Below are 27,650 nucleotides of genomic sequence, written 5' to 3' on the forward strand. Positions count from 1 at the left end.
ATCTTCCATGAGCAACATTTTCCCTTTCACCTTAAACATAATAAATCTTCTCCACCCTCTTTCTTCTTACCTACGTGTACAGATTTCACACCATTTCATGATACTCCTCTACCAGATGTTTTTCACACTTTAAATTCCTCAATTCATGATCATTCTTCTTTTGATCATAATCATACTACACATAATGATTCTGATTCTGATCATATCAGTACTTCATCTGCACCTGACACTGATATTATTCTGCGAAGAAGTACTAGACATACTAAGGTTCCTTCAAAATACAATGAATTTATTTGCCAGTCTGCTCAGTCTTCTCATTGGTGCAACTTGGTTTCATATTCAAGTGTGTCTCCTTATATTCATGCTTTACTTTCTCAACATGACCTTGTTGTTGAACCCACTACATTCAAAGAAGCAAGTCTTGATCCTAGATGGATAGCTGCTATGGATACAGAACTTCAGGCTTTACATAACAATCATACTTGGGATCTAGTTTCTTTACCTATGGGAAAGAAACCAATCGGGTGCAAATGGGTATACAAGATCAAACGAAAAGCTGATGGTAGTATCGAAAGGTTCAAAGCACGGTTAGTAGCCAAAGGCTACAATCAAAGATGGGGAATTGACTTTGAGGAGACCTTTTCTCCAGTGGTAAAAATGGCAACTGTTCGGTGTCTTATTGCATTGGCTGCTCATAAAGGCTGGTTGTTGCATCAGTTAGATGTCAACAACGCTTTCTTACACGGCGACTTACTCGAGGAAGTATACATGATGGCACCACCTGGGTTACATAATCCAGAAAGCAAGGTATGTAAACTTGTCAAGTCATTATATGGCTTGAAACAAGCCTCAAGACAGTGGTTTTCTAAGCTTGTCAGTGAACTGCTTTTCAAGGGATATTCACAATCGAAAAATGATTATTCTCTTTTCATTAAGAGAACTGATGAGCTTATAACAATTGTAGCTGTTTATGTTGATGATATCATTCTCACAGGGAATGATCATCAGAGTATATGTGCTCTTAAACTTCATCTTGACACTGTATTCAACATCAAAGATTTGGGGAAATTAAGCTATTTTTTAGGCATTGAAATTGGGTATTTGCCTACATGAATCTCCATGACTCAGAAGAATATCACCACTGAGTTATTAAAAGAAGCATCTCTTACAGATTTCAAACCTGTGGTTACTCCATTGCCCTTAAATCTCAAGCTCCAAGCTGATGAAGGAGAGATTTTTTCTGATCCTGCCCATTACAGATGTTTAGTTGGCAAGCTTAATTTCCTTACTCATACTCGTCCTGACTTGGCTTACAGTGTACAACACTTAAGTCAGTTTTTAAAGCTTCCCCGCTTGCCGCATTATCAAGCTTTACTTCATGTTCTCAGATATGTAGCTTCTACACCTGGCCAGGGTATACTTTTAAAGGCCAATGATCATTTAACTCTCCAAGCTTTCTCTGATTCTGACTGGGGCGCTTGTCTTGATACTAGACGTTCTATTTCTGGCTATGTTTTACTTCTTGGGAATTCCCCAGTCAGTTGGAAATCAAAGAAACAAAGTGTTATTTCTAAAAGTTCTTCTGAAGCTGAGTACCGTTCTATGTCTGCAGCTGCTTCCAAAGTAACTTGGTTGGTACGACTACTTGAAGAACTAGGCCTCACCAACCTCAAACCTGTGACTCTTCATTGTGACAACCAGAGTGCCATCCATATTGCTCGCAATCCTGTTCATCATGAACGTACAAAACACATTGAAATTGACGTTCATTTTACCCGTGATAAAGTCTTAGAAGGTCTCTTGCAGATTACTTATCTTCCTACTTCTTCTCAGCTAGCTGATATCTTTACAAAGATCCTGCCTTCTGGACAGTTCAACACACTATTGCACAAACTTGGCATGACTTCTGGGATGCCTCGTTTGAGGGGGGATGTTGATATATGTGACATCACTGATACATCACCACAATAGGAGGATGACATCGATCAAATCACAGCTGTCAACTAAGCTAAGTCACAGCTCTCACGTGGCTAGTTGTAGTAACAGAATAACAGAATGAGCACCTGAGAAGCAAATAGATAACTAATATAAAAGAATAGATATGCTAATATAGCAAGTAGTAGTTTTTCTTATCTTCTTCATTAAGAAATGTAAAACACTCAATCTGTAACTAGTAATCAATACCTTCAGGAACTTCTTGTAGATGAATTGTAAAGGAGTTCATATTGATTGATTCTATATTGTAACACTAAGCACCTTTAACATACATATGCCAACATGCCATGCAATTTAATACTCCCATTTCCCAACCATTTCTTTACATTTTTTTATGTCTCATCCAATTATTTACATTTCAAAACTTACCAAAAATAGTAAATGAGTCTCATCATTTTTCCACTTTTTTTCCCTTTTCACGCCACTTTTACTACACTATCTCCTTTTTATATATTAAAAAATAAGGGGTATCACTACTTTACTCACTATTATTTCTCTTTTCTTATTATTTTATACATATTTCTTAACCTCCGTGTCCAAATCAAATGTAAACAATTGATCGGGACGGAGGGAGTATAAACTATATTTACTTAAAGGGGTCGTAATTTTGAGGCTGTTAGCATAGGGTGTGCTGGGCGCAAATTTAGCTCGTGTATAGTCAAGTCATTATTGTCGTAATTTTTAATTATAACTGCTTATGAAATACTTCTCTTCTCTCATTCATTTTTACATACTTTTTTTGTGATGTCACTCTCAATGATGTTTCTGAATTTTATGTTTCAAAAATAGCAAAAATTAAAAAAATTATAATATACAAATCAACTACATTCACTCATATCTATTATTTTCTTTCATTATATTCACTATATACATTTAAAATTGTTCAATTCCATCAGTTTACCTAGTTTTCTTACTTATTTTTATTATATTAAATTTTTTTCTTAATTTTCACACTGAACCACAATGTAAAGAATTTAATAGGATGGAGGGAGCAGTTATTATCGTTTATCGACTGTTTTTCTTATGCTATCTGTCAATAAATACTCAAACAAAGCAACGCCTAGCAAATTGCAATTAAGAGAGAGATCAGAAATTAAAAATATATATCATTAATTTTTATAAGCTTGCTGGGGCTTAAACATTAGGATCCTATTGGTTTCTGCCTCAAAAAAAAGGATCAGCAGAAAAAAATCTATTAAATTATGAAATTGAGCCTGGAGTGTAGGCTAGGCAAATCGGCAATTGGTTTGCCTTGATGCGGAGAATGTAAACTTCGAATCTCAAAACACGGGGGCCTATATAAATAAATACTTATTATCCAGCACGGTCCCAAAATTTCCATTTCTAAAATTCTATGAATTGAGAGAAGCTGACTTTTACATATGGACAGTTATAGGCCCTAGCTGTGTCCATCAAGTAGATTTAGTTCAAGGTGTGATTGATGTATTTCAGATCTTTCATCTCGAAAGATCTTTTCATTCGGATACACTTATATCCAAGATTTTTAATTCTTTAACTGTGTGGTCTATATGATAGTATAATATTTGAAACTTGGATTCTTCAAGAATTTTATGACAGTGACTGTTCTAGTTTTGGGTCCAGAATTCTGTCTAATATTTAAAAATATAATTAAATGTATTAAAAATTGTTCTCAAATGACTTGAAACTGATAATGTGACAATTGAAATATGTATTCAGATTGATCTTACTAGTGCGAATGTAAGTGTCTATTTTTATTGAATATTACTCGAACAATAATTTACCACACTGACATTCGGAATCGTGACATTTTCGCTGTGAATAGCCTAGTACAAAAAAGCATACATATTACATAATAATTAGAAATAAAGCAAACGTCATGAGAGCGTGGGATTGAGGTCATGATAATTCCCACCCCCACCTCCACGAACAAGGCCTTGTTTTATTCTCGTGATTTCTGCTAGTGGAGATGCAGATAGTAATCATCACATCTTTGAATATGAGACGGAATTCTAAATAATATAAATACATTATACTTTTTAGATAAGAATTTGTTAATACATTTATATGAAAAGGTCACTTAAAAGTTTAAAGAGAACATGGGGACCAATTTGTTTACATGCGTGTGCCCACTAAAGTGCCCACTAAAGTGCCCCTTGTATTCGTCTTCTCTAAGTTTCATTCCCATGCTCTAGCCTCTATATAATCATCACATAAATCATATTTTAGCTCTTATAAAACTCAACTCAAAATTTATTATTACTGTTAAACGGATGATTCGGATGCAGATCACTAACTATTTATGCAACCTTGAATAATGATTTAATTTGAGTTTGACTATAAGTATTCAATTTGTAAACTATACAAATTGAGCGTCAGTTTTCACGGTTCTCGTTTAAAGAGAGACCTACATATTAGTGTATTCTTTGATGGGTATTGTAAAAAAAACTACCACATGAATGAAGAGAAGAGAAAGCTGGCCAACTATTGGTAGCAACAGACCCCTTGACTGACTTGACGAGTAAAAAAGTGCAAGCAAAAATATGAAAATAAAAAAGAAGTAAAAAGTTGCCCCTGATTACCAAAATGTTTAAAGGTAACTTAGAGAGGTGCACCGGAGGAGACAATGGAAATGTATTTGTACGTACTTTGATAAGTACTTGTAAGATGATTGAATTTTAAATTGTATATTTTAAAATATAACCATTTTAGGTTGAGCAACCCTATAACTCTCTTTCTGGTGCTAAAAAGTGAGAGATAGAAAGGTCATAAGTATTAGGGGGATGGTGATTTATTTCTTGTTTTTTACTTTTGTCAGTGTCAAGAATTTTGTTATTACTGTTAAGTACTGAGTAATTAATGTGAAATTTGCACAAAAGTCCCTGTCTTTTTTACTAGCTTTGCTTTCTGTTTCTTCATTTTGTGTGTGGATGCTTTTCAACTTTTTAGGGCTTTGTTTACCCTAAACACAACATGGGGTGCCTTCTAGAGGAAGTTGCAGGCCTAGTTTAACCCAACCATTCAACAAAACTGCAGAAACAACTAGACAAAATGTATATGCTACATTGCATGTCAGAAGTGTATATTAAAGTGGTTTATCTAAAGCTCCTCTCATGTCATGGAGATCTTTTTCAACTCTTGGAAGGACAAGGTTATATAACAACCAAGTTCTAACCAGATATTAGCCGGCCTGCTGGTAAGATGACTCCAGCTGGTTAGGGATTGACATTCCTCGACCTGCCCGACTCTGATCCGATCCTCGTATCAACCCACGCACGTACTCTATGTGATCAACACAAAATAACCCTATGCTACCAGCTAAATTACAACCATTAGTGTCACAACTCTTGCGGCTGAATTGAACAAATTAGTAAAAGTGTGTATGTTCTCTGTAGTTAGTAATTTTTTGTGCGATATTTCAGTTGCTATCTTTCTAAATCTCGGTTCCACCACCAATATATGTACATATTATTCAGCATCTGAAAAGAATTCAATATAACAGCCTTGAAAATCTGTTATAAGTTATGATTTCCTATACCACTTGGTCTGTGTAGTACTAGCTGACTGTTATGCGTCTCTTTCATGTTTGTCACTGGTTTTTATTGCCTCGTCTATTTTACTTGACCAAAACACTCACAAAGATTGAAAATTCCATATATACTTACATAAATATTCATATTTTTCACTAATTTGATTACACAAGAATATACCGGAAGTCGAACTTTTGATCTCTCGCAAGAGGAAAAAGTGCTCAAACTCTGCACCAACGATCTGTATTAATATTCATATTCAGCAATGTGTTTTCTATAGAAAATTAATATACACAACACATGTTTATACTGTATAAAAGTGGGGGAGAATACTTGATGAACATGAATATATATAAAGCTAATTTGTTCTCTGATAAAACAAAATGCCAGATGCACTGGTTGGATTACATCTTTCCCGAAGGTGTTGAAAAGAAAAGAAAAAAGAACCAGGTAATTGTCACAGAAATAAGAAACTGAAACCAAGGAAGTTGTAATTAGTAGTGATGCAGAGTACTCTACACAAACACACATGATAGGAGTGGTATATAAAGTGAGAGTAAGAGAGATGGAAGGAGGGGGTCCTGGGGATGTGGAGTGTATTCCAAGACACAATGATTACATGGGCCTTGGAGAAACACAAAGGTTCGGCGTGGAAATAGCGAGGGAGAGAGAGAGAGTATGGACAAGCGTGAAGCCTAGCCCTTGACCAACACAACTAACTAATTTACCCCATGGCGAATGTAAAGCTAGTAGTACTGGAATACATACATACATATAACTGTACTTCTATACATATTTGTGTCTAGAATCTGGATCAAAGTTTCGACATATGATTGTTACAGTATAATTCATGATATATTTTTTTTAAGTTCGAAAAACTAATTAACTTTATGTCACAATTACGTGTCAAGAATCCGAATTCTATGCAGAAATACAAACTATGGCACAATCTTTAATAACACATAACACATACACATGATGTGTAGTAGTCATATACTATAGTTGTAAAATAGTGTGTGTTTGGTCCGTCGACAAAATGTGCGTACTGTGTGTTTGTGTTTCCCCCCACTCATGTATCTCTGCCGCACCCAACACTTGCAGACTGTAATTATGTTATGCCCCTTTCAACCAATCACACCTATTCATTACTTTATTCTACCCTAGCTCCTCATCTCAAGTCAAGTCGGTAGCTAAACCAGTGTTTATGCATATGTTGGAATTTGGATTATAATTTCAAATTGTTCATAATTTCATTAGGTCAAGTTAAAGGAAATGCAATGATATACTACTTACTATGTGTACAAAGATTAATGGATTCCATGTGCGTAGGGTTTTATGTAGGATTAGAGTTGGGCTCCAGCCATTTCAACTTATAAGTTAAGCTTTGTAAATTATAACCAAGAAACTTTATATAATTGATACTTCCAAACTGGTAATAATATAGGAAAATTCCACTGATTCATGGAGAGTTTTGTCTAGTCTGATAAGATAAAATCAGCAGTTAGTTATCAGATCAATGAAAATTATGAAATCAAAGCTAATTAGTTAGAGTAAACACCTGAATGTAACTTAATTAATTATGTTTAATATTAATCATGAGCATTCATACAAACTTTTTATTGAAGAAGATTAGCTCTTAAATAAAAACATAATGCATTAAGTTATGTGTTCAATGCATATCATCCATAAGAACTAGCTAGCTAGATCACTTGAGCATTTTGATCAAACTCCCAACATCGGTGTCTGTTATTTTGCAAAAATTAGATGTTAATGAGTTGCAAGTGCATGGTAAGAAAAACTGCATATATCACTTCAAGAAACATGAAAAATCGCGATGATATTAATAAAAAAAAAATTGTCAGCAATTTTTGCCCAACAACCGAATTCACCAAAGGAGTAGTTTACATGTAAAAAAGTTCACATTTGAAAAGAAAAATATCAGGAATGAAGACACAAAGCTAGATGATATTTTTTTTGCTAATTAAAAAAAAACAATTAACTGCATAATTTTGAAGAGTGAAGAGGGTGCCGTAAGAAGAAAGGAAAGGGGGAGTAACAATACAGACATAGCCAGCCCTATCTCTAAATTACATAGTGTGTATGTGTCAGTGTGTGTTGGGAGTGGAAGGTGGGGGAAGGAGAGAGAGAGAGAGCAAGGGCCCAGCTATAAAAACAAAAACAGAAGCCACACACACAAACACAAAAAGATACCAAAGAGAAAGGGCCTTCCTTGAAGGGGCAGGATATAAAGGGCTCCTCTCCCCTCCTTCACTCTTTCACAACCACAAACCCCCAAAATATTGCAGCTTGTACCAAATTTCACAGCAAAAAAAAAAAAAATAAAGATAAAGAGAAGGAGGGGGGCTTCATATAATTCTTCATCATCACATCATCCATTACAACATCTTATTATCATAGGTCTGTCCTCCTCCTTTACTCCCCCCCTTTCTTTTTTGTTTTTTTACATACTTATCTTCCTTAATTCTTTCTCCCTTTTTATTCTCTTTTGCCACCCATTTTTATCATCCCCCAACAATAATCCAACCCCCTTCTATATATCTTTCTATTTATTCTCCCTTTTCATAATCTTTTCTATCAGCCTAAAGATAATTATATGATCATCAAAACAACCCTAAAGTTGATCATTTTTTTTATCATGTTTTATTGTCTATAATCTATAATTTATAGCATGTTCAGTCTATGAACGTCTTATGATATACTAGGTATGTTTGGTTTCTATCTGCTATAGAAGAAGAAAATTGTTTAGAAGAATTTTCAAAAAGTAATCATATGTACAACCCTAAATTTCATGTTTATTTTTTGATCTAACAGATAATCAATCATGCAGCAACAAAACATGAGTGATGCATATTTCCAAGCAGGAGGTGGTGTTGGTGGAAGCAGCATGATGTTTCCAGAAGTCATGCCATGGACTCTCCCCCACGGATTCAACCCGGTTCACTTCCAATCCAACCCGATTCGAGACCACGACACGTATCTCCTGCCTCCCCAGCCACCATCACAGTACGGAGGCATGTTCAACAGAAGATCATTTTCTAATTACGATACTTCATCCACCGATCATCTCAGGTTCATATCAGACACGGTCCTAGGACAAATGGCTCAGCCGTGTTCGGGGCCTTTCGGGCTACAAGCTGAGCTGAGTAAGCTAACAGCTCAGGAGATAATGGATGCAAAGGCTCTTGCAGCTTCCAAGAGTCACAGTGAGGCTGAAAGGAGACGTAGAGAAAGAATTAATAACCACCTTGCTAAGTTGCGCAGCTTGCTACCGAGCACTACCAAAGTAAGTTGTTCTATTTTTTATATTTTACGTGCACTTTCCAACACTAATCATCACCATTTTTGTCTAAGTACATAGTATAATTTTACATATCTCCATGCGTGCAACATGTCATATTTTAATGAACAACATTAGATTCCATAGAATTATCATTTTAATTCCATTTCTTTATAAGTTTTCCTCAATTAAAACCAAAATATGTACAGTCATGAAGATCAGCTGTAGATTTGGGATGAATGGAACTTTCTAGAATAATTAAGAGATCGTATATTTTGATTTGCATTCAGTATCTCATTTAGGAATCAAGATTTTCAGGAGATCCTGCCTAGAACAATTAACTTTCTGTATACAAAATATATATCATTAAACTAAATTTAGTTTAATATCTTTTTCTAGCTAGCTAGCACTTGAGCTTTTCTACTTTCTGCTAAGTTCTGCTAAGTTGTTCAGTAATAAATAAATAAAATTAATATCGACGATTCAGATATTTATTATCGAAAATAAAGTAATTAGGGACGGAGGAAATAAGTGTGAACAATATGAATTTGTATGTGGTGTGAGAGCCAATGTACAAATGTTTTTTTGTAACTCCACACAGGAGTAACGATATTAATGTCCGTTAAATCTTGTTTGTCCAAGTAAGTCATGTTTGATAGTTCCGAGGAAAGAAAAAACTGAAAAGAAGAGTACTAGAATCGTTTGTGTCGTCCAATTGCTATAATAAAGAGAAACCATGAATCAGTTAAAAAGCTTCCATGGAGAAACCCTTGCCGGATATACAGTCAATACTACTATTAAGTTTAAAATTTTGAAAAGAAAATAGAGACAAAGAAAGCATTCTTGTCAGTCTCCCTATATTTAACTTATTTACATAAAAGAACCCAAAAAAGTAGCTAGCTTTATTTAAACATTCATTTAAAATTGTTAGATAATGTTACATACAATGCCCATCTCTTCTTTTCACAATTCACACATCATTAAGTTGTTTTAAACTTATGGCAAAAAAAAAAGTTGTTTTAAACAATTTTATTATGGCTAGCATACTAATGCATAATCATCATATAGTGTATCACATGTTGTATAGTGCATGATTGTATAATCGTATAACATTTCGTGTACTTTCGTTTCATGTACATGAATTCCTATATTTTGGTGTATATTTATGCTTATTATATATATGTTGGTACAATATATACATGCATTGTTATAGAACTTCTGTTTATAAATGTTACATGCTATTTGTAGACGGACAAGGCTTCATTGCTAGCTGAAGTGATTCAACATTTGAAGGAGTTAAAGAGACAAACATCTCTAATAGCTGAATCATGCCCAATCCCTACTGAAACTGATGAATTAACAGTGTATAATGAGGAGGATGAGGATGGTAGACTAATAATTAAAGCTTCTTTATGTTGTGAAGACAGAACTGATCTTTTGCCTGATCTCATAAAGACCCTAAAAGCCATGAGATTAAAAACACTTAAAGCTGAAATAACAACACTGGGAGGTAGAGTGAAGAATGTCTTATTCATCACAGGAGATGATCAAGAATCGAGCCGAGACGATGATGAGCAGCAGCAACCACATGAGTATTTCATAAGCTCAATACATGAAGCATTCAAAGCTGTGATGGAGAAATCAAATGGTGATGAGTCCTCACCTGGGAGTGTGAAGAGACAAAGAACCAATATTAATATCATATAGGTAATTAATAATAATACTATAGTTTGTGTTTTTTGGGGAGTGTTTTTTATATAATTGTTGCTACAAATATTACTAGTAGCAGCATATATGGGGTGTTGGTTTTTTATGTAGTTTTTTTTAATTAGTGGATTCTGGTTGGTAAACCTAAACTAAGTGCGAGTAAATTGTGGTTATATTCAATTTTTTGTGAGCTAGTTTGTTAAAATGGGGTGGCATGATATATGAAGAAAGTATCAAGTATAATTCTTCATTGTGGAGAAACCTTATACAAGTACCTAACTAAGAAATTTTGAGTGTACCACTTTGTTGGAGTTGAAGTTGTAACACCTAGTTCAGGTTTTGCGTTTGTAGCTAGCTATTTATAAGTACTAGTACTGAAGTTTAACACATCTCACATTCTCACTGGTTTTTTATTTTACTTGCCATGCACTATAGCCTTAATTAACTTCAGATTTGCAAAAAAACAATTATTGAATTCAATATGCATAAATGTAAAACTAATGTAGTGTATTAGGCCCCCTAAACGGATTTTGACTCTACAGTGAAACTCCGAAATACTACTATAGAATGTGAATACTTTTGTTATAGTTTTATGGCAAGGGAAGTCATGTAATATTAGTAAGGTGACGTGACGATATGGTTTTCATTGTATATATCTGCTTCAAGTAAATCCGTACGTACAACGGTGCTGTTGAAGATTCCAGGTCTTTTAGTTCGGTAGTAGAATTATTAGTGAAGAAAGATCAGAGACTTATTAGATAGATGAGAGGCATATCAGAGACTTATTAGATAACCCTAACAAGGCATCGATCTCATGTAACTTGCAAGTATTATGTTACCAGCACCAGGTCACGAGCAGACATTTCTGATGAACCGAAACATGAAATTATGTACTCATGCACAGTTTGCTACAGATGGCGTACTATCTGATCAAATGCTTTCCAGTTTCCAGATACAAAAAAAATAGATATTTTCTTTACTAAATTAATACTATATTCTAGTGTTCATATTTTTTTAAAAAATAAAAAATATTGGTATAATAAAAACTTCCAACTCGAGATCTCTTCAACAGACACAAACTATATAAGAAGTACGCGTATGAATGTTTATTTTAATGTATTTTATTTACGAATCCAAATAACCAGCAACTTTAATCAACGCGCGTAAAGATAACTCCGAAAAACAAGTAGGCCTCTTCAACATGAATATTTTTTTTATTAGAAAAAAAACATAAATATTTTTATAAAAATGACAAATAAGCTCAGATTGCACCCATAGGATGAAGTTTAAATAGTAGAATTATGAGTATTAAAAAATATATATTTGTTAAAATGAAACTTAAATATTAAAGCAAGGAGTTTAATTAATCAGTATAATTAATATATAGTTACAAAATTTTTATACACGATTTTAAATAAAGGAAACAATAGGGTTAAGAAAATGAATATAGGTATAAAAAGGAAAGTTAAAATTATATAAAAAAATCTGATTTTTTTTTAAAGTTACTCAAAATAGAATTACTTCAGGATTCAAACATTGTTAATAATAATATAAAACGAGAGTGAAATTCAATTTTAGATTTTGTCTTTTCCGATGGCAGTTTGTCTCATTTTTAGTACTTCGATAAACGCAAACAACCAGAGTCAATTTTTTATATATATTAATGAATATGATAAATACAAAATCGCTGAGATACAACAATTTTTTTTGCTAATTTGATTCAACATCAATAATTTTTTTGCTATTTTTTTTGCAATATATAGGAGATGTGACTTACAATGCAAGGCCCAAAGTGAGGTATAACTAAAAAATAGCCCAATCAAAACTGCATATAAGCCTAGTAGCCAACCAACGATCTGTCGGATGAGGTTTGGCCCATGATGTAATAAGCTTCTCTGTGCAGAGTCATCCTATGATTCTAAAGTACAGTTTGCAACAAACGTCATGATGTTCGTGTATATGTAATTATGTGAGCACTACTGTACGTAGATTCCAAAACATTATAGTACAGTGTAATCGTAATGTTAACGAAATGAGTATCTCTTCTTCATTAAACTAATACTTCATCATTATACACACACAATTACATAGTAGCGTTTGCGTGAGAGCTCTTACTTTGACTCTCTCTCAATTATCATCTCTTTTGTACATAATCTCTCTCTCTCTTTCTCTCAATTATCATCTCTTTTGTACATAATCTCTCTCTCTCACACACACACACACCCTTTGACTCTATTTCTATCTCAACAATTTATCTTTAGACATTAAATCACTTGAACATAATTGTATATACACACACAAATTATTGACTATGGATGAGCAAAGAAGAGTGATGAACTGGAGAGAAGTAGCTAAGTCTTTAAAATTAGTGACGTCACACGCCTTGCTATTCTCCTTCACTCTTTTACTTCTTCTTAAGCTCTGCAACGACGTCGTCTCCTTCCCTTGGTGGTTTGTCTCTTCTCTTTTCGTTTTTCGTATTAATATGATTGTATATGGAATGATCATGTTCTGTGTGTATGTATATGAATGATCAATTGCATATGTTTAATTAGTACTTGCATATTTTTGCTTCATTAATTAGTACTTTTTACAATTAACAAGAGTTTAAAATTAGAAATTTGACTACTGTGCCATACAAATTGAATTCTTTTGTAGCTTAGTAATTGTTTCTGATTGTAATTTCCATAACTGTTAATCGTGATTCGTACAAATTAATTTGGCGGATAATTGATGATTTAGTGGATTCTGTGATCCTTGCACTTGGTAAATGTGTATATCAGGATTCTCACTTAATAGTTGGTATCGGTTCTAGTTGTGCTCATTTGTCAAATCTGGTTAGTTTTTTGTTTGTTTCTGAAAATGTAATCAGCTGGCATTTGTTGTTGGTGCCATTGTTAAGTGACAAGTACACTTAAACCTCGGTAAATGAATACCCCCGAGACTGGAGAATTTTGTTCATTTATCAAGATTATTCATTTATCGGTAAAGTATACACAATTTCTATTATGTTGGGATCGGAAAATTTATCTTCATTTGACGAGGTATTTGTTCATAAAATATTCATTAATCGAGGTCGAGGTTCTACCGCAATATGTTGTTCTGAATGTTCTTTGTTTTTTGGTAATCTATTAGCGAGCTTTTATATACTTTTACTTTTTTCTGAAACCAATATATACTTTTACTTAAAAGGTTGTTGATGGTACTGGTCTACTAGATAAATTAATTCCACACTTCATTTTGCAGGGGTTAATAGAGGTGGAATTATATTTGGTTCACCGCATTAGGTATACTAAAATGATAAAAAAAAAAAAAATATACGGTCCACAGAATAAAACCCTTGTTAAGAACAAAATTTTTATTTAGTCAATTAAACTTACTTTAGTTGCAACTAAAAAGTTTTAAAAAGTGTTAATGGCCTATCTCAACCCCGAAAACTAGCTTACAGAGTGAGAAATGTTTTGACACTTAAATCTTATCCAACCCTTTACAAAAGTGACGTGTCTACATTATTTATAACATTATGGTCAACTGAATATGGCTCCATTCTTGGTCGAGCATACAATGGCGAAAAGATATGTGGCCCGAAAAGTAAATTTTTTAGCAGCCAAACAGCCTTGTATGAAATTGTAACTCTTTTGCTGGATACATTATTGTTGTTCTCTACTTGTATGAAAATATTAAGTGTATGCTTTACTTTGTTTTGCAGGATTGTTTTCATTCCCCTCTGGTTATTTCATGTTGTTGTCGCACGTAGCAGGTTCTCAATACCCGCCCCACTAATCCCTTGTGATCGCTATGTAGGACACTGCTCACATTATATGTTGTCAAATGCCACTTCAATTTCTGTTGATTTTGTAGTAAACAAAATTTTTTGACAAAACATAAATTAAATAATAATTCAGACCGTTTTCATTGGGCAGTGGGTACCGTTTCACTCTGTTGTGGCAACTCCTTTGCTTGTTGCGTTTGAACTACTCCTCTGTATATATCTGGATGGCAAATACGGTAAGTGGGCAATCACATATAAGTATTGGTCTTTATTTACTGCAAGTTTAAAACTTGTTAACTGTTAAATAGTTGTTTGCCTTAGTTTTGTACTGTGAATCTTGTTGATATTGCTTTACTAAGCTGAAGCACCCTTATTTGTTATCCTCTAACTAAACAACCCTCTGCTACTAATACGATCTTGCGGACTGTGACATAATGCAGCTTTAAACTTGAAGATTGTTTTCTCACCCTTGCTGGCACTTGAAACAGCAATTTTCGTAGATAATGCTAGGTATGTTCCTAGTAGTTTAGCAAGATTGTGTTATCTGGCAGTTAAAGAAACATCCACATGCGAAACTGAAACCTGATGAACATATTCAGTTAAAATTTATTGTTGGTATACTTGGAATATCTTTTCGGTCAACTGTTTGCTTAGTATTTCACCTCCCTGTTCATTATGGAAGATCTGCTTCCACCTGTGTAACCCCTTGTTTCTCGTTTTAGGATGTTTAAGGCTTTACTTCCTGGTGATGAGGTTAGCGTGGCTGATGCTGCAATATTAAAGGCCCTTCCTGTAAGTCTGTAATTGACGTTGATAGGTAAAGATTTCTGCCTTCAATATGATGATATCCTTCCTCACATGTTAACTTAGCTCACAATCATTGTCACAGCACCTTTGGATTGCCTTCTCTATGATCTTCTTCATTGCCGGCACGACATTCACACTTTTGAAGCTATGTGGTAATTTTTACTTATGACATACCAATTATAAGTTTTTATGGTTTTACCTTCAGCCGGAGTTATAATTCCACTACCTTTTCTTGTTTTAAAATCCCCCTCAATGGTAGATTTCTCTAATTCTGACGTCAAGGTGATCCAGGCATCATATGCATAAGCTTAAAACCCCCCATTTACTTTATTGATGCATCTATTTATTGCTTTCTGTTACTTTGAGAATATACTATTATAGCAGAGTTAAAAGTCAGCAATTTTTTGCAATAGGAAATAAATTCTCTCTTTGTGAACAAATGGGTGTTGTCAAACAGTTAAGGGTAGAGGGTTCACTATACACACTTTCCTGAAGAATTATTACACGTGGACTGTCCGGGGCCTACGTATACAACCATGATCGCATGAAATCTATTGTCTTTCTGCAGGTTTTGTAGTTATACAACATTAAGATGATATTGTATTCCTTAATCTCATTAGGTACCTTCGGAGGGAAATCTACTTGTTTATCAGCATTGCTGCATGTGTATATTGGAATGTATTAATATATTTGCTTGATGAGTTAGGAGGCACTTCCCAGAGAAAAGATAGTGAGAATGCAAGTATGGATCCTGATGTAAAGAATAGAGAAAAGGCCGGTAGAGTGGTCGTAGTTTAAATGCCCTGGAGTATTGGTCAATTGAAGATTTAGGGGGATAAGTAATAAAATTTATATGGAAAATTATAATAAATGTGTGGCTTGAAGTCCCCAAAATATATTTTATTCATCAATTTTCGGTAAGAGTTTGTAGGAAATCATTAAAATTTTGTTTGCAAACTGCTTGGTCCCTCAAGTACGAAACAAATCTTATTTATGTTTGTAACGTGTGATCTTCATTTTTTAATAACTACATATATTTTACTTCTTGTTTGTCTGAAACTTAACACAATTAATTGTAGATTGTAAGATTTAAATTATATCATTATCTTCTTGGAAATGTGTGCAGATGATTCAGAGCTTATTTTTTGGTGGGAAATATTTCTTAATTACGGGTAAAGTTGTGCTTCTTTTTAGACCTTGTACTTGTATTACATACATTATCTTTTCATTCTAATTTCTTTCGTGTCCACTTTGCAGATTTGCTCAGTTGTTTGCTTTTTTTACTTGCACAAATTGGCACAATCCTCTAATTCATAGACATTCTCAGTTTAGCACAACCAGTTCAAATTTGGCAATTTCTGGATATCTTGATTGTTATTCTGGCTTGGATTTATCTTCAAATGAAGAGCATGAGCAGAGTAGAAGACACAGTTTGCAGGTTATTGGCGGTCATGTTATGAAAGTTCCACTGATTGTGTTTCAGATCCTGCTATTCATACGATTACAGGTACGCGAGGATTGGTTATATGCATATCTGATCCGGGGTATACGGGTTCTACTACAACGATAAGCTCATATATAAAACTTATGGTTTACGGTACAGCTGTCTGTCTCTAGATACTTCTCCATGCCGTTTGTCTTTTCTCCTCTTTTGTTGCTTCAAGGAGCTGGATTATTCTTTGCTGTATATAGACTTGTGGAAAATATCATACTTAAACTACATAGGGGAGATGGTTCACCAGCATATTTTAAAATATCCTCAAAAGCCCATGATTTATTTGCATTTATGCACCATGGGTCAAGGTAATGGCTGCATATTAAATGAGAAATAACATATCTGTTTTTAAGCTGTAGAAATCATTACAGTAAGACAGGCATTGCTAAAAAATTAATGGATCTTGATTGTTAAGGTTGCTGGGTTGGTGGTCAATTGATGAAGGAAGTCGAGAGGAACAAGCTAGACTTTACTGTGCTGGATTATCTGGGTTAGGCTTCTTTAAACATTTTTCTTTATCATAAATATGAGTTATAGCTTCTAAGATGGCAAGAGAGGGGCAATTCTGGACTCTGGAGAATGAATTACTTAACTCAATTGTACAGTAGGCATCGGAGTATTTAGTATTGCTGTTATTATTGCTGCCAGGTGTAGCAGTTGGCTGGAGAACTGATCGCTGTTAATACAGAACAATGATAAAATTGTACAATTTCATCCTAATAACCAAACTTAGTTTCAAGAAAGTACATACCTCTTCTAGAATGTGTAGTTTGATGATACTTTTGCTTATATATTTCCAGGTACAATACATTCTCACCTGATGTTGTCAAGAAAATGTCAAAGGCAAGCCTTACTGAGGAGGTGAAGTTTGCTTTAATTCCTTTTATAAGAATTATACTCAGTGCTTCAGATCCTTGATCTGCCTGATATTCATGCATAGATTTTTTTTTCAGATTTCAAAACTACAAGCAGCACTTGGGGAGCAAATAGAGATCAGGAAATTTAGTCAAGAGGAGTACGAAAGACTTCAAAATGTACATTTTAAAAGCTTAAGTTGATTATATTTATTTTCTGATATGCAAAGTTATAAGCTTTTGGTCATGGGAATGTACAAGTCTCTTGATTTTGCTGCTTAAGCGACATTTTAAATGCACAATTCGTCTCTCTCTCTCTCTCTCTCTCTCTCTCTCTCTCTCTCTCTATATATATATATATATATATATATATCATCAAGGGAATGGTAAAAACAAACAAGATTTGAAATTAGTTAAGCTCGTTCTTGGTACTTTAGAGCAGTTTTCAGTATTCATGAATAACAATAGACATTTTAGAGACAAACCATACGTAGCGACATATGTAAGTGTTAAATTCCTAGCTATCTCAGGGTATATAAATACATCAATGTTACTTATTCCAACACAATTAGCCCATTTAAGACCTAAGCAAAGATATAATAAAACCATTAATTTGTATAAATATTTCAATACCTAGTGATTTAAATTGATTATAGCCAGTACATTTGGCTTCCTAGTTTTGCCAAAGAAATTCTATTCACTAACAAATGGAAACACTGAAACAAATCAAGCTAAAATAACTAGACGAATTTGGAAGCAATCTATGCCACTTTAAGGGACTACTTCAGCTAAGCTAGTCATATATATCATTTTCAATCCTTTATCTCGCATTATAACTATTCTCCTTGAGGCTGCATGCAAGTGCTCTATCTTCACTTCCATCCTATGTTGCGATAAATATATGTGAAATCTTTTAAATTGGCCAGATGCTGCTTGGACACTAGAAGTCCGGGACATATGTACTCTCAAGTAATTGGGGAAACTAGGAAACATTAAACAATAGAAATTCACATTCTGTGTTTTTGTTCATTCCTGTGCTAATATTCTGGATATTTTAGTGTTTGATATATACTACAATGATTTGTCAATTTTAATGGCCAAGCAGGAAAAGATCCTATGTCAGATTTGCTTTGAAGAACAGATAAACGTAGTTCTGCTTCCCTGCAGGCATCGCATTCTTTGCAGGTATAAATATTAATATTACTTCAATGGTAGGATAAGGGACTTTTAATGCTTGCAAAGTTGCAGTTCATTTAAGAAACAATGCTGTTCTCGTATGTCTTAATCTCCACATCTTTTTTTTAAAAAAATTGCTAAACGAATCTCCACATCTTTAGTTGTATTTCCATAATTTTTACTACACTAGCAGCATTTGAGACGTCCCTTCGTTTTTCCTGATGCTGATTGTATGATAATGGCTTGCAGATCTTGTTGCCAGAGGTGTAAAAGGTGTCCCATTTGCCGCATTTATATTGTACAGCGCCTGTGTGTAGATGAAGTTTAGCTTAAAGTATCAATATGTGAAACAAATGGATAATCTTCTGTAGTTAAGTTATGATTGATTGATTGCAATTGTAAATAATTTCAGTTAATCTGTATGTTCATTCAATTGTAAACAAATCTATTTAACACATTTTGACAGCATACTTGGTAATTGTACATATTGAAATTATTCAGAAATAAATATGCTCCTGCATAACATGTATCTGTATTTCCATTTTCTCATTTGGGAAATCTCCAGATAGGGATCAACAGTGATTTAGGAGAATTGATGACAGCAATGACAATGCCTATTCAGCTGCTCATGGTACAGAAATTCAAATGAATTCGTGTTGAATAAAAAATCTATGAATGCCATTGCTTCTATGCATACAACTTGAGTGGTGAATGAATTAGCAAAAAAGAACAAAGAATCAAGTGAGGTTAATGACAGCCAAGGAACAATGTCGACAGCCGCTAGCAATCCTGAACAGGCTGAACTTTAGTTTGCATAAAAACATTATGGGGCAGTTTGGATCATGTGATTCCAACCCGGTTAACGGGAATGGCCCGTTAACCGAGTTGGAATCCCATAATCCAAACATCACATATGTTCCATACCAATCTATGTATATAATAGTTCCTACCGCACCTTTTGAATAGTAACTTCAACCCCTTTTTAGCATTGTATCCACCAAGTTGTAAAAAATTACTAAAGTTACCACTAATTAGTTTTTTAAAATTACATATTGGATGAGAATAAAGATTATATTGGATGAGAAAAAAGCTTATGTTGAAAGCTTCTTAAACTTCTCTTGGAAGGTAATAATGTGTCCTATACACTTTTGAATTTGAAATTCAAATTCTAATTAGTTTCTTTAGGTTAATTAGTGACTTCTCCCCCTCTTCCCCCTCTTTTAAATAGTGTCTTCACCCACTTGAAGATTGTGTATACAAATTCCTGTTGTTAATTTGACTACGGGTTGATTCATTGTGCAAGGTATGGCTGGTGAAGAAGGTGACAATTTCTTTAACCTAAAAGATTTGAATGAAGATTATGGTCAGAAGTACAGAAGAACGAAATAATTGAATCGTAACAAAGAGAATGTGGTTGTCGACTCTGCTATTGCTGATCGTTGTGCTTTATCTTCTTCCACAGGTAAGGAGTACAACCACAGGTAAGTTAGTTGTTATTGAATACCTTCTCTTCGTATGTGTGAATATAAGTAAGACTTCTGTTTGTGTTTGTTCAGCACCCGTGTTAACAGGATCAATGGCCAACGTTCATACTCCGTCAACCAAGACGAACCGATCACCTCTGTTCACCCCAACAATAGTTAGTAGTGGGAGCCAAAACAAAACACCTACAAGTACAGATTATAATTCTTACAAAATTTAAACCGCAAACATACTTAGGCTTATGTTCTGACTACCCATTGTTTTGTCTGTAATGCAGGTATGTTGACGGAATCCACGCCAAATATTGTTAGGTTGGTGGGAAAGAGGAGGAAACTTGGTGACTTGCCTAGGTTAGGCCACTTGAATGAAACAGCTGCAAGTACTGTTTGTTTTCTTAATTTACTCTGTGTTTTTCTTGCAAAGCAACTGCTATTTTATGTTTATGAAGCAATAATACGTTTAATATTTGGTTGGTAGAATGTATATTGTTACTCCCCGATCAAATAGCAGAGTAAAATACATGAATCCTCTTGAAGGTAGTCAGGACATAACTCCTTTATCGATGTAACAAATTCAGGTAGCGCCTCATTTTCTAGAAATATGTTGAAAGGTAAATATTAGATTCTAGCATTGTTAAGCTTTTGTCTGTCTATCCTTATGGTAACAGGAATAACAAAATAATAGTTGTTTTAATTATGAAACAGAGGAAACGCGATCAAACATTAATGATGTTTCCTTAAATGGACGTGAACCTTTGAACCGGAAAGGGAAGGAAAATTATCTTGGATTTGGTAGAGAATTATTCGCAGATGAGATTGTTAGTGATGATGAGGAAGAAAACAATGACTTTAATGAAGGTGAAATGTATGTGATATTGCGTCTTTGTTATGTCTTACGTAATTATGATTTACCATTTAATATTTTCTTGCAGGTCCGAATGTAGTTATTCCTTCATTTTTGTCTGATGATTCTGAAGGATCAGATTATGAAGCAAGTGATTGTGAATCAAGTGGTAAGAAAAACAAAGATGTACTCCTAAAAAAATATCCACATTTAATTTTGTCAAACTAAAATAAAAAATGCAGATGATGCAGATTGTCTTAGTTGGTCGCTTGATGGTGATGATGAAGTCATTGTTGATGGGATGAATTCGGATTGTAATTTGATGCAGAGAAGACGTGCACAGCGACGTGTCGTTCCTGAGGAGTATGCTTCTTTGGGTGGTCCTACTGCCATATGTTCGAAATGTCATGCTCGGATATGGAAGGAAGAAAGGGTAAATAAAAATGTGACTAAAGGCTGTCCTATATTTTCTCTTTGTTGCATGAAAGGTGCTGTGAGATTGCCTCCAATCCCTCCTACCCCTGAGTATTTGCTGGATTTATACAACGACAAGAAAAGAGGTCCTACTCTTTATAGATTGATACGGCTCTACAATACAATTTTTGCCTTTACTTCTACCGGTGGTAACATAGATCATTCAATTAACAATGGAAGGGCGCCTTATGTATACAGATTAAATGGTCAGAACCACCAAGTTTTTGGATCTTTAATACCGAATGACAATGAATCCCCCAAATTTTGTCAACTCTACATTTATGACGCCATTAACGAAGTTGATAATCGTCTTCGGTGGGTTAGTGTTCATGACCGAGAAAGTGTTGATAAAGAGGTTGTACGAGGTCTTATAACAATGTTAGATGAAACAAATCAATTGGTTGGTGAGTTTAGGCAGCAGCGTGATTTGTATGAAAGCGGTGAAATAGTTGAGCTGCAGATTACACTCAAAGTTATCAGATCTGAGAGTGGAAGAGAATGTCATATTTCTAGCACTGATGAAGTTGCTGGCATTATGGTTGGTGACACTGAAGAAACATGTGGCGACCGTGATATAGTTGTTAATGAAAAAGGTAAAGGTTTAGTCCGTGTTTCTTATATTCATCCGAAGTTGATGGCTTTACAGTACCCTTTACTCTTTCCACGTGGAGAAGATGGATTTCACCCAAAGATTAAATTTGAAAAGACTGCTGATAGTTCTTGCAAACCACGTGGCTTTTTGTCTCTGAAGAATTACTACTCATATACTTTCCAAATTAGAGAGTCTGATGGTAAGGTATATTTAGAAATTAATATATGTTTGTTTATGTTCCCCAGAAATAAATAATGAAAGTTGTATTGTAGGTTTTACTCCTCGGCTAGGTGGAAGACTATTTCAACAGTATATGGTAGATGCTTTTTCTACCATTGAACAGACACGACTATGGTGGATCCGTACTCACCAAACTACTTTACGGAATGAATTATACAACAATATTTGTAGATCTATTAGCAGAGGTGAAGTGGACAGTTCAAATACCGGTAAAGGTATAGTTCTGCCAGCTGGCTACGTTGGTTCGAAGCGATACATGCAACAAAATTTTCAAGATGCGCTGGCCGTATGCCGTTATATCGGACATCCTGACATATTCCTGACTATAACCTGTAATTCTCTTTGGGATGAATTCAGAAGATGATGGAGTATGTGCCTGGTTGCATTGCTCCAAACTGTCCTGACATCATATCAAGGGTGTTTAAGCTAAAACTTGATCAGTTAATGGTAGATATTAAGGATAAAAAAACACTTTGGTGTTTGTATTGGAGGTAAGATTGTTTATCAGGACTTTCTTAGTTTAATTTCTAATTAGATTTTTGTTTACATATTGCCAATATAATCTAAATTTTCCCGTTTTGCAGTTATGTATGTCGTCGAGTTTCAGAAAAGAGGCCTTCCACATGTACATATGTTAATATGGCTTGATGCTGATTCAAAAAAAAAACCTCAAGTAGAATGTGGATAATTTTGTATCCGCATAAATCCCAGATCCTTTATTAGATCCGGTTGGTTATGCAGCCGTGAAGGAATTTATGATCCACGGTCCATGTGGTTTGCAAAATGTAAAGTCTCCATGCATGAAAGATTTACGTTGCATACGTCATTTTCCGAAAAAGTAAGATATAGGCATACCCTTTTTTGTGTCATTTCAGAATCCAGTAAGTTACCCTAATACCTAAACTTTGTAATAATTGAATGGTTTCAGGTACTGTGCTCGAACTACTTTTGATGACAGTGGCTTCCCGATGTATATGCGACGCAGAACAAACATCAATGTTGAAATAAGGAAGGCTGAGCTGGACAACCAGTGGGTAGTACCATACAACCGGGATCTTTTAGTCAAGTATCAATGCCATATGAATGTGGAAATATGTTGTCATGCACGCAGTCTTAAGTATTTATTTAAATACTGTTTGAAAGGCCATGATCGTGCTACGGTTCATGTCCAGAGAAAGAGAAAAAGGCAAGCGAATGACACTGATGAGGGGGGAATAGATGAGATAAATGCATATTTTGATGGGAGATATTTATGAGGTGCTGAATCAGCCTATAGGATTTTTGGCTTCCCTATCCATCATAGAAGTATATCTGTTGAGAGACTTCAATTTCACTTACCAGGTGACAAAAACTGCACCTTCCGTGCCAATGAAGCGCTAGGGAAAGTTGCTACCAGGGAGAAGAACAAGTTCAGTAAACTGGAAGAACAAGCGCTAGCCTTTTTTTATTTAAACTCTGTTGATGTTAATGCACGGAAGTACACTTATGATGAAATCCCACGGTTTTATGTGTGGAATGATGGTGAGAGGAAATGGACCATGAGAAAGCGTAGGTTTCAAATAGGTAGATTATGTTATGTGCATCACAGTACGGGTGAGCCTTGGTTTCTTCGTTTATTGCTTATGAAGGTACGTGGTGCCACCTCATTTGAGTCTTTACGTACCGTTAATGGAGTATGTTACAGTACATTTCGCGATGCATGTAAAGAGTATGATTTACTTGACGATGATAAAGAATGGCATGAAGTGTTGACTCAAGCTTCTGCAGGTGGATTACCTCCCCAGGTTCGACAGCTTTTTGTCCATATTATTGTCAATTGTAAAGTCACCGATTTCAAGATTTTATGGAGTACACATTGGAAGAACATGGTTGATGACATTTTACTCAGACGACATCAAAGTTGTCCAAATACCTTATTCACTCTTAATGAACTGCAACTGCAGTTCTATGCTTTAGGAGGTATGACACCTTTTTACATTACAGTGTAGGACAAATTTTAAAAATTTTGTGGGCTGGAAATGCAGTCCATTAATTGTTCGTCATTTTTTCTATAATTGGGTGAATGCTGTTAAATAGTTTTAGATATCAAATATTGCAGAAATAGATGAGTTGCTCCGGTCAGTTGGTAAATCCTTGAAGAAATTTGATCAGTTGCCTCAACCTCCTCGCAGCTATTTGAACAATGGAACAAACAATTTGATAATTGAAGAGACAAGCTATGACACCAGGAAAATGGAGTATGAAACTGCCAAGCTACTACAGGACTGTACAGAGGAGCAGAGGAAAATATATGATGCAGTAATACAATCTATTGACACTAACGTTGGAGGGATTTTCTTCATTTATGGTAGTGGGGGTTGTGGAAAGACATTCTTATGGAGAACTCTTATATGTAAGTTACGTTCACAAGGTAAAATTATGTTTCCAGTTGCTTCTTCAGGGATTGCTGCCATATTAATGCCCGGTGGTCGGACTGCGCACTCCAGATTTAAAATTCCAATAGTTCTTGATGAATGTTCAACATGTAATATTGCCCATGATTCAGATGTTGCGTAACTCATAAAGCAGACACAACTAATAATATGGGATGAGGCACCTATGCAGCACATGTACGCATTTGAATTCCTAGACCGATCGTTGAAGGATATCATGAAAGCTGTTGATCTAGAATGTTACGCCATGCCGTTTGGCGGTATTACCGTAGTTCTGGGTGGTGATTTCCGTCAAATCCTCCCAATAATTACGTATGGAGATCGTGATGATATTGTAGTTACCTGTATCACTAGGTCATGGCTGTGGTCCATTTGCCAAGTATTCTTGCTGACAGAAAACATGCGCTTGAAACAAGGTGAGAGTGATAGTGAAAGTGAAGAGCTTAAAAAGTTTGTAAAATGGGTACTTGACATTGGTAATGGCCAGGTCAGTCCACCTCGAGTCTGCAATTTTCCAGTCACTGAAAATCAAATTTTGATTCCGTCTCAGTTCTGTGACGTATAAACTGAAAACACAGTTGATAATATGATTTGTAGCACGTATCCTAATTTTGCTCACAAAGGGCACAATACACAGTACTTGAGCGAGATAGCTATTTTGACCCCTACCAACCAGACTGTGGGCCACCTCAATTCGCTTATTGTCGACAAGCTCCCTGGAGAATCTGTGTCCTATTTTAGTGTTGATGATGCAGAGGAATTTGGTGGGACAGATGAGGATCTGAATGTAGCCTTCCCAATAGAGTATTTGAACTTCTTAAATGTAGCTGGGATGCCACCTCATGATCTGAAACTGAAGGTTGGGGCTGTTGTTATGCTAATGCGTAATTTAAACCAAACCCTAGGTTTGTGTAATGGTACAAGGATGATTGTGACCAAATGCCTGAGATTCTGTGTGGAGTGTGAAGTAATCTGTGGTATGTTTGTTGGTTCGAAGCATTTCATTCCACGTATAGAGCTTTCTCCCTCAGATACAAAGATGCCATTCAAATTGGTACGGAAACAAATGCCTTTACAGATTTGATATGCCATGACAATCAACAAATCTCAAGGTCAATCCCTGAAGACAGTTGGGCTATACTTACCTAAGTCAGTGTTCAGTCATGAACAGTACTATGTTGCTATTAGTCGAGTAACCTCACCCACTGGCCTCACTATATTTGTTGATGATGAGTCTGGTGCAGCTACAAATATCAACCAGAACGTTGTGTATAAAGAAGTTTTTTACGGCCTTCCAGAAGCTTAGTTTGTTTGAATTTATAAATGTGTAGGAATACATTATTGTTATTAAGTAATTATGTAAATCTGATTATTGGAAATTTTTTTACTGTGTTAAATACTTTGCTCTTAACCATTATATATTGTAAATTATGTTACGGATTGGTAGTAGTTTATTCTTCTACAAATGTATTCTGAATTGTTTCATCTTATATGTAACATAATAAAGAAGAATTACGCCTATGACCATAGAAATAGGTGAAGAAAGGGGGTATAATTAAAATGTGAATAGTTGATCAAACATAACAAACTTCAAAAGTACAAATAAGTACCAAATTAAACTACAAATAACCTTCATGCCAGATTGGAAGTGCAATTAAGTAAGGAGAACAACTCTGAATGTGTAGTTATTTTGGTACATGAATCGTAGTCTGTTGCCTGCAACAAAGTTATTGTCGTAGGTGAAATCGTTCCAGCATAATCCAAATCGGCATGTTTTCCTCTTTCACTGAACAGCGACATACCAAGTACCATCTCCAAATAGAAGTCTGATGAGAGTAGATTTGGTCCATGGTCGAAATACTTGGAGCATGTGTCTTGGGAAATACTATATGGAAGATAAAAAAAAATTAAGAGGACAAGTACGGATTAAGCATGATCAAATTTTTACAAGGACTGGGTACAGGTAATCTTACCACTCCATGTCCTCTTTGATCAACATGTGACGGCAACAGAGTTACTGTGAAGGAAAGGGTATTTTCTTCTTCACCAAAATATACTTCTGGATTTGCTTGGGTGGCTCTTGAAGCGGCATGAAATTTTACAATTACTTATGTAACTATAACAAATCATTAACCCATCAATTGAAATGTACCTTCGTCCACATTTTCCAGAGCCGCATCATGCAAAATCCCAGGTATTTGACTTCCTCCCAATGATATCTCATTAAGCAATCCTGGAATACAAATAATTAGTTATAATATTGCATACATACCAACGATCACCCGCACAAAATATACACATATGTATGAAACTATAACAAGTCATTAAGGCATCAATTCAAAGGTACCTTCCTCGACATTTGCCTCAGCCGTATCATGCAAAATCACAGGTAATTGACTTTCTCCTGATGAAATGTGATTAACCAATCCTGGAATAAAAATAATTACTATTAATTATGCATACAGGCCAACAAACATCCTACCTAAATGGACAGAGTACTGTTGTACCTGTTGTTTGGCCTGGCGATCTCTCCAAATGAGCATCTGTTATAAAGCAAACAAAATTGGTTATTCTGTATGGTTCTTTGGTAATATACTACATATTGAAATGAAAAGTACCTGAAGAATCTGAATTTGACGTAGACATATCAGTAACCTCAAAGCACAGTCTTTTCCCCAGCTCTTTCAAAGACACTTTAGCGGGTGCAGAATGAAGAATATCCATACAATTTGTGCTAAATATTGTTAAGTATAGACTTGATGGACCAACACAATCGAAAAAAATCCAAAAACTCTCCCTCACAGAATAATTGTTGAAAACTTCATCCAAATCGAACAAACTTTTATTGTGCTCAGAGAACTTAGCAATGTACTGCCACCCGTCACCAAACGACAGCCTAACTTTGTCACCCAGCATTGAACCATAAGTGTCTATAAACTTTGATGGTAATTCCTATATAGTAAAAATATAGATG

The 27,650-nt window shown here is 34.9% G+C and overlaps 3 protein-coding genes and 1 pseudogene across 4 annotated transcripts; all 4 read left to right on the forward strand.

The window, feature by feature from the left end:
• The first annotated feature begins 7,934 nt into the window (after window positions 1–7,934).
• LOC141673950 (transcription factor bHLH30-like) lies at window positions 7,935–10,658 on the forward strand. Its single transcript, XM_074480678.1, has 3 exons — window positions 7,935–8,227; window positions 8,337–8,808; window positions 10,051–10,658. Exons 2-3 carry the CDS (start codon window positions 8,347–8,349, stop codon window positions 10,507–10,509), a joined length of 921 nt encoding a protein of 306 aa, XP_074336779.1. The 5' UTR covers window positions 7,935–8,227; window positions 8,337–8,346; the 3' UTR covers window positions 10,510–10,658.
• Window positions 10,659–12,481: 1,823 nt separating this feature from the next.
• Window positions 12,482–19,150, forward strand: LOC141673941 (uncharacterized). Of its 2 annotated transcripts, XM_074480670.1 has the most exons (14): window positions 12,492–12,960; window positions 14,219–14,309; window positions 14,433–14,517; window positions 14,722–14,791; window positions 15,004–15,073; window positions 15,171–15,240; window positions 16,215–16,260; window positions 16,346–16,595; window positions 16,692–16,891; window positions 16,999–17,073; window positions 17,384–17,444; window positions 17,537–17,617; window positions 18,543–18,622; window positions 18,863–19,150. In XM_074480670.1, the coding sequence occupies exons 1-14, from the start codon at window positions 12,821–12,823 to the stop codon at window positions 18,939–18,941; spliced, it is 1,398 nt and encodes a 465-aa protein (XP_074336771.1). In that variant the 5' UTR covers window positions 12,492–12,820; the 3' UTR covers window positions 18,942–19,150. The 2 variants fall into 2 exon arrangements, 1 of the variants encoding a protein (XP_074336771.1); XR_012555827.1 differs by lacking the exons at window positions 18,543–18,622; window positions 18,863–19,150 and adding an exon at window positions 17,232–17,286 and having other exon boundaries at window positions 12,482–12,960; window positions 17,537–17,618.
• Window positions 19,151–19,918: 768 nt separating this feature from the next.
• LOC141713698 (uncharacterized) lies at window positions 19,919–24,800 on the forward strand. The gene is made up of 16 exons (XM_074517233.1): window positions 19,919–19,976; window positions 20,076–20,094; window positions 20,170–20,252; window positions 20,373–20,474; window positions 20,673–20,705; window positions 20,800–20,952; window positions 21,027–21,107; window positions 21,181–22,208; window positions 22,348–22,530; window positions 22,602–22,735; window positions 22,829–22,869; window positions 22,956–23,082; window positions 23,173–23,278; window positions 23,388–23,430; window positions 23,586–24,203; window positions 24,343–24,800. Exons 1-16 carry the CDS (start codon window positions 19,919–19,921, stop codon window positions 24,798–24,800), a joined length of 3,267 nt encoding a protein of 1,088 aa, XP_074373334.1.
• A 42-nt stretch (window positions 24,801–24,842) lies between these two features.
• Window positions 24,843–25,982, forward strand: LOC141713704 (uncharacterized; annotated as a pseudogene).
• Window positions 25,983–27,650: the final 1,668 nt, after the last annotated feature.

The sequence above is a fragment of the Apium graveolens genome, chromosome 1 (assembly GCF_009905375.1).
Source record: "Apium graveolens cultivar Ventura chromosome 1, ASM990537v1, whole genome shotgun sequence".
NCBI lineage: Eukaryota > Viridiplantae > Streptophyta > Magnoliopsida > Apiales > Apiaceae > Apium > Apium graveolens.

Coding starts and splice junctions, on each gene's coding strand:
- LOC141673950 (XM_074480678.1), top strand. CDS start 8,347: ATGCAGCAACAAAACATGAGTGATGCATATTTCCAAGCAGGAGGTGGT. Junction 8,809..10,050: donor TGCTACCGAGCACTACCAAA/GTAAGTTGTTCT, acceptor TGCTATTTGTAG/ACGGACAAGGCTTCATTGCT.
- LOC141673941 (XM_074480670.1), top strand. CDS start 12,821: ATGGATGAGCAAAGAAGAGTGATGAACTGGAGAGAAGTAGCTAAGTCT. Junction 16,892..16,998: donor TTTATGCACCATGGGTCAAG/GTAATGGCTGCA, acceptor TTGATTGTTAAG/GTTGCTGGGTTGGTGGTCAA. Junction 18,623..18,862: donor AGGCATCGCATTCTTTGCAG/GTATAAATATTA, acceptor AATGGCTTGCAG/ATCTTGTTGCCAGAGGTGTA.
- LOC141713698 (XM_074517233.1), top strand. CDS start 19,919: ATGGCTGGTGAAGAAGGTGACAATTTCTTTAACCTAAAAGATTTGAAT. Junction 22,531..22,601: donor ATTTTCAAGATGCGCTGGCC/GTATGCCGTTAT, acceptor GGATGAATTCAG/AAGATGATGGAGTATGTGCC. Junction 23,083..23,172: donor ATACGTCATTTTCCGAAAAA/GTAAGATATAGG, acceptor GAATGGTTTCAG/GTACTGTGCTCGAACTACTT.